The 7,170-nt window shown below is 35.9% G+C and overlaps 1 protein-coding gene across 1 annotated transcript; it reads right to left on the reverse strand.

Annotated features, from left to right (window-relative positions):
* Nucleotides 1-3,288: 3,288 nt before the first annotated feature.
* Nucleotides 3,289-6,970, reverse strand: LOC102602206 (uncharacterized). Its single transcript, XM_006358207.2, has 3 exons — nucleotides 6,673-6,970; nucleotides 5,654-5,776; nucleotides 3,289-3,701 (listed from the first exon to the last, which is right to left on the reverse strand). The coding sequence occupies exons 1-3, from the start codon at nucleotides 6,890-6,892 to the stop codon at nucleotides 3,544-3,546; spliced, it is 501 nt and encodes a 166-aa protein (XP_006358269.1). The 5' UTR covers nucleotides 6,893-6,970; the 3' UTR covers nucleotides 3,289-3,543.
* Nucleotides 6,971-7,170: the final 200 nt, after the last annotated feature.

Below are 7,170 nucleotides of genomic sequence, written 5' to 3' on the forward strand. Positions count from 1 at the left end.
GCAACATGAGGTTAGTGCTGATTCGATAGTCAAAGTGAGTGGAGGTGATATCAGACATGCAATTAATTCTCTGCAGTATCTTTGTCTTAAACCACATATAATGCCTATTCTATCGTCAAAAGAAAGACTGGATAATTGGATGATGTGTTCTGTTTGTCATTCGACTGGATAACGTTAGTTGTTTGGATGATGTGTTTTGTTTCTCATTTGGAAAAGATGAAACTCCCTCTCTATTTTATGCATTAGGAAATTTCTACACAACAAAAGAGAGTGAGCACACTATTGCATCTGGTACATTTGACTAAACTTCATTCTCAAGTTACAGTGAGTTGCAAGTGCCTTCCAAAACTTAGTAACACTATGTTTTTGTACCTCTTCTGTAGTACCGATAAATTACTCCACCTTTGCAAGTAATGCTTCCTCATGAAAGATGCATATCTTAGCATCTACTTGAGTGATCTAATCATGCAATATTGGGTTGTTATTTACGACCCATATATCCAACACTGTATGTTCAAAGAGTTTTTCAATTGCTAAATGTGGTTTCATTACTTGTAGACACTGTTCAAATAAAAATGTTAAGCAAATTTCTTAGGATGTAATAATGAACATTGTTTAAGAAGGACTTCTATGAGCATTATTGATTATCCTTTTCACCTCGTGTAAATTAGTGCCATAGGTATAGATGAACTTACATGTTATATGTGAGATAATTTCTATTACAAATCTTCTTTGACCACATTATCCTATGCCTTTTTCGTTAGAGTAACATATGATAGCTATCTGTCAAGTGAATAATTGAGAGCACTGTCTTTGGCAAAATTCCAATATTGGCTCATTTTCTTGTAGATAGAGACACATTCCTTCTAAAGGATTTACTTTAGATTCCATATCTAAAATTTGAGATTGTTTAGAGGTGATTTTGAGTTGATCAAAATTGAATAATAGTGTATATTTCATGTATGATTAAATTATTTTTTTGTTTTTTGAGTGTATCATAATGTGTGGTCAGTGTATATCTCATGTATGGGTAAGCTATATTATATAGTTAGTGTATACTTTTGATAACTTTAGACCAGCTATATTGTATAATTAGTATATATCTTTTATGATTTTTTGCTACTTTTATGTAAATAAAATATGATTATATTTATTGTAAACTAATTATATTACTGTGTATATTTGAAATTAGCCTAAAAAATATTTCAAAATAATAGTGTTGGGCCCGTGGTTAGCACGGGCACTACCTATCTAGTATTAAATAGGAAAAATTACAAAAATCTCACCTTTTAGTTTACTTATTACCATTATCCCCTATAAGTGAATCGGTTCAAGAACCAACCACTTTAATTTCCAAAAGCTCAGTGTGCAATTTGCATGAAATCTATTTTGCAGCGAACTAAGGTTAATCAAAGTTGTATGGCTCAAAATAAAAATAGAAACTTAAACAAATGGAATTCATATGAAAAAGACCAATTAATTCATTACAAAAAAGAAAATGATTCGGAACTCTATTCATTATCAAACCAAAAAGATAATTGTAAATTGATCCCCTTTTCCTCTCATCCTCCCCCGGTTCGGAATTCGAACAACTGCCTCAAATACAGTATCCGGAAGTACCGCTTGTGGAACCTCAATCTCCACGGGCTTATTAGCTAAATGGCGCCGAATTGCAATTTTCGCTCGATTTTTTATCAAGAGTATTTCGAACTCAAGAACCTTCCTCTAACTGGAGAAAAATGAAAAAAGAGAATCTCAGATTGGAAAGAAATTGTTGTCCTCCGGAGGTCGACTAAGGCTTATTAAACATGTTCTAGTCTTCCTATGCACATGTGAAAGTTTTTTTCCTGAATTAGCCGGCCCACACTTCGGCTACTAATAATGGGATAAGACCTTACTACTATATAGGATATGTTACCCTCTCTCCAATGAGTGCTTCTCGAAGAGCAAATCGTGATGGAAAAAGCGTGAGGAGAATTCGAAACGGGCTAATTCATAGATCTTTGGGCTTTGATTACCAAGGAATAGAGACTGATAGGAGAAAGAGAAGATCTCGACTAGGAGTCAGAGGGATGCTTTTATTTGAAACAAAAGCATTAGCCTAGACATACCTCCCGCTAAAGAACACTATTGACAATGGGGTCCGGGAGGCCCTCAAAGAAAGCGGTTTTTTTCGGCACTCGCTTCCTTCGTCTTAAGTAAAGTTCAGTTTACTTTTTCAATTCGGAACTCTTAGTCGAGCTGATGGCGAGATCGATTTTTTGTTCGAGGTTCAAGAGGAAGGAGAGGAACCACCGCCCATATTTCTTTTTCTTCGGATTGGATCTACATAATTTTTTCGATATTTTCTTCGGAAGGAGTTCATCTTGAATTGCCAGTACAGTGATTGGAGGCCTGCCCAGTGCCGGAAGGTCAAGGAAGTTGGTGACCTGATGACAGGGGAGCCGGCGACTGAAGCCCCGTCATGCTTTTTTAGAGCATGTGCCTGCTGTTTTTCCGGAGCTGGTTCCGAAAAAAGGAGGACTCAATGATTATTCGTTCGCCGGAATCAGAAGTTAAAATTTTTCGGCCTGGTCGATGGACAACAGGTGAATATTCCTGTACTACCCCTTGTTAGTCCCGAGGGACGGAAGAGGCTAGGTTAGCCGAAAGATGGTTAGGTTCATGTATCATTACCCTGATGATATAACAAAATAAAAGCTTCCGGAAACACCTCATCTTCTCATTTCGTCGTTGCTCATTCCCGTTAGGCCGAAGTGTTTGGCCTTTCCTTCTCCGCGGAAATAACCTCCTATTTTTGGAATATTCCTGGGGCAAGAAGGTTTCTATTCCTCATTTTCGCGCATCAGATTAGTGTATCTCCCGCATTAGATTAATGTATCAGCGCTTATATTATTGTATCTCGCGCATCAGATTAGTTTATTATGTATAAAATGTACATCAGATTAGTGTATCATATATAAAATGTAATGCATCTTACTTAACGATTAATGTATCTCGCACATCAGATTAATGTATCAGCGCTTATATTATTGTATCCGTTTGAGGAATTTCTGTAATTATAAACTTTTAAAGGATAGATTGTAATTTTGCATTAAAAATATATGATTTCTGTAATTTGCCCTATTAAATAAATATTTCATGATTGAAGTTTGTAACTAGACTCAACTCACCACAAACCCAGCCAAGATCAAGCAATTCCAAATTAGTCGGATCAGCTATAGGAATCCTATGTATCCATTTCATTTTAATCAGGCCCAATTCAAAATTTTAAGGAGATAAAGAAGGTGACAACAATAAAGCTCAGTTGTTGCAAATGGCTTTAGCATTATTCACCATCCATCTTGAGAAATTCCATGGACTCAGTCAGCACACTTAAGTTCACAAAGCGACACTCTATCCACCAAAGTTACAACAATTCACTCAATTAGCTGCTGAGCTACATAAACAATTGAACTTCAATTAAAGCCATTGAAATACAACAATATTAATGAGTTGCACGAACAATACAACTGAGAAATGTAAGGTTCCCTTCGCTGCCTGCTATAAGGATTCATTAGCATATGGTAACTTGCAGGGAGCAGCCCGGTCCTTTGACTTATATTGGCCTAGCACTTCAGCTACAGTTCTACAACGACATTGCTTTCCAGGTCGGAGAACATCCCCATAAACAGCCATTTCAATAACATCGAGCTCTTTATCTGCATGGCCCAAGTTTTATGGTAAGTATTAGGAGTAATAGAGTAAAATGTCATTGCTGCAAACAAAAAATGGCATGATACATAAATATGCCCTTCAACTTGGCCTCACACACATTTATGCCCTCTAACTTTAGGTATGCACAAGTAAAAACTTAAACTTATATAAAGTTACACAAATAGACACACGCATCCTATATGACAATTTGAGTCCTACATGGTGTCTTACGTGTATCATGTCATGTAGGAAACATGTGTCTACTTATTCAACTTTATACAAGTTTGAGTGCCTACATTGTGCACACCCAAAGTTGGAGGGCATAAATGTGAGTTGAGGCTAAGTTAAAGAGTATATTTATGAATTATACCAAAAAAAATTGACAACCTTAATTTATATGTCCAATTATGTGTGAAGTTGGTAAGGATGGCTAATCACTATACATTTTAGTTAAGGGACTTCAAGGGTGGCTAACTTACGTTAGAATCCGTAGAAAATTGTATACCATATACCAATTTCCACACTAACCTTCCAGACAAGAATATCTCTATTTGTCCTAATTGTGTAGAAGAAGGTGGCATTATTGGTCCCCTAAACTTACCAGTCTATATACTTTGTACAAAAACAAAACAAAAATGAAAAAGAAATACCACACCCATTCTATTAACTACAGTTGCCAAAGCTGTTGTGTTACAAGGCAAGTTCTATGATGATTTATTGCATGTGCTGTATAATGAAAGAACGGGTAACTTGCACAACTAGGGAGAGGGATCTAACCAGTTGAAAGATCCAAGCAAATGTTATTGGTCCTATCCTTAGTGAGAAGATAATATAGAGATCGTGTAAGCTTTGCTACTCTGAGGAAGTTAGGCAGCATCTACCAAGATAAAGAAATTCTTTATGTATTTAAACTATGTCTAGCTAACATAACAAAAGGAATTCTTCTAGGTGGAACAATATAGTTCTCCTTTGCTTGATCTTTTACAAGAGTATCTTATCCCTGATAGGATCTACATTGTCAAAGAATAGTCGAGCGAAAAAAAAAAAATGAAAATGAAAGAACAATCACAAAGAAGATACAATCTACATAGTTTCAGAAGAACTGTCTAAATCCACGTTCACAAAAAAGAAAAACAGTTCTATTACACCTGTTTCTACATCATACCTTCTCACTACTGTAATGCAATAAGAGCTAGGACACAATTCTAAACAAAACTTCAATTTGAATTCAGAAACCACCTTAAAATAAAAAAACCTTCTCCAACCGCTACTGGCCGTAGGAGGCACAAAAAGATGTACAGTAAAGATTAATCTTAATGTGACGGATTCATACTGTATTACTGCCCTGAATCTGATGAATGCTTTTTTTTTTTATAGAAATGAGACCTTAGCAGGGGCCAAAAGAGTACTGAATGGAAAAGTATTTATCTGAGAAGGAAATCCCCACAAAAACCATCACAATGACAACCATGAAACGCAACTTGGGTTCAAATCAAATACCAAACAATAGGAATTTTTCACATGATTTCTTATTATAATGCAAAACAAATTGCTTTCCACTTTAATTGATATTACATCTCTATACCTCCATTTATGAACGGTGTCAAATTATCTTGTTAAACCTGAAAACATGGAAATACCTAAAAACTGCCATAAAAATAAAATCATTACAACAAGTACAATGACACTTTAATGTTTAATCCCAGATGTTAACAAGATCATTTCAGGATAATGTTCGGAAGTGATCCTGAAATCCAGTGGCAGATCAGGCAATGACTTTTAGCTCCAAAATTACCAAGGAAATCACAGACTTCTAATCTTAAGAGGCTACAGAAGTAACAAAACTATCATATAGCTCACATATCTCCACTGGTGTGGCTAGTCCAGAAGCCATAGAGATCGATACCGCGACAAGTGATAGAAGCAGAACAAATAGGGAAAGATCAAAGCAGAATACCAGTGAACTTGATATCACAGGAGTAGCTTTTTAACCGACTAATATCAATCTCATCCTTATTCGATTTAAGCCTGTTCACCCTTGTCTGAAGGATCTGGCAATTCTCTGCTATGGACTCACCCCCTGCATAAGAAAACACATTTTAAATGGTGCATTAACCATTTATTGACCACCAAATAAAAGCTTAAGAGACCCATCTCCACCTCTATCATCCAACCACCGGACGTGAAAAGAAATAGAAAAGGAAACTTTTCATCGGTTAATATTCTATCCAAATGATTAAAATCAAAAATCCAAAATCAGTTTTAGGTGTGAATCAACAACATACTCCCTGAAATCCACAGGTGTGGTCTGGGAAAGGTATGATGAACCCAGACCTTAACCCCCTACCTTTGTGGGGTTGATAGGTTGTTTCTAATAGATCTTTGGCTCAAAAAAGGTGTAATCAAAGAAAAATAACAACAAAATAGAAAAATAAACAAAGCAAATGAAGCAAAAGGTAGTAGTAAAAATAAAGAATAACATACTACAACAACAACATATCTAGTAATCTTTGTGAAGTAGAGAGGTTGTTTCCAATAGACCCTTCACTCAAAAGAAAACTACATATGAGATTCTTCCCTGTCAACATAAATCACGAATGACTACATAGAACATCATCTCCCTTATATAAAACAACTATTTCAGCCTTGCAACTCCCTCCTTATATCTAACCTATTCAAACAAAATTATACACTAAATTCCAACAGCACAAAGAAAGTTCGTTTTCCCAGTAAATTACAGGGGCAAATTAGAACTTTATATCTAAAATAAACAAAGCCTCAATTCCAAATTAGCTGGGATTGAGAATATAAATCGTATGTATCAAACTCCGAACCCATTTCCAAAAATTGAGTTAAAGAGTAATAAACAAACAATCAATCCTCAATGACAAGTTGATGACGGAATGTTCAAGAACAAACTAGTTAGTTTAGGCTAAAAATAGGGGAAAGAGACTAATAGGAGGGAAGAAGGTAGACCTTTGGAAAAGGGAATGATGTGATCATATTCAAAGCAAAGACAGCCTTGACAATTGAAGAGGCGTTTGCAGAGAATGTTTCCGGCGGAATCTTTCCGCCAGCGTTCAGGATGTCGACCGGGTACAGTCTCAGCCTTGGCCCAGCACATCCTTTTAGCTTCACCGTCAAAAGTCCTTGGTCTCTCTCCTTGAGATCGGGTAGGTGAGCTTGACGAGCTCATCTCACAAACCCACTTTACTTGCTCGGTCCAGGAGATTCATACATTTCATTACACAAGCAAGGAACCCTCTATAAATAGTGAAATAGTGCAAAGAGGGAATCATTTTCTGTATCCGTGACACTACGGGTGTGTTTGGTATCCAATGAAATGTTTTCCTAGAATTTCTAATTTACTTTCTTATGTTTGATTGGTAAGTAGAAAATATTTAATGTTTGATTGGTACGAAATATTTTCCAAAAACTTTTTAAAAATAAAAATAAATTAACAGAGGTGGCAAT

Source organism: Solanum tuberosum, unplaced genomic scaffold (assembly GCF_000226075.1).
Source record: "Solanum tuberosum cultivar DM 1-3 516 R44 unplaced genomic scaffold, SolTub_3.0 scf00264, whole genome shotgun sequence".
Classification (NCBI taxonomy): Eukaryota; Viridiplantae; Streptophyta; class Magnoliopsida; order Solanales; family Solanaceae; genus Solanum; species Solanum tuberosum.

Coding starts and splice junctions, on each gene's coding strand:
- LOC102602206 (XM_006358207.2), bottom strand. CDS start 6,892: ATGAGCTCGTCAAGCTCACCTACCCGATCTCAAGGAGAGAGACCAAGG. Junction 5,777..6,672: donor CATCATTCCCTTTTCCAAAG/GTCTACCTTCTT, acceptor TTTCTTATGCAG/GGGGTGAGTCCATAGCAGAG. Junction 3,702..5,653: donor CTGTGATATCAAGTTCACTG/GTATTCTGCTTT, acceptor TGGGCCATGCAG/ATAAAGAGCTCGATGTTATT.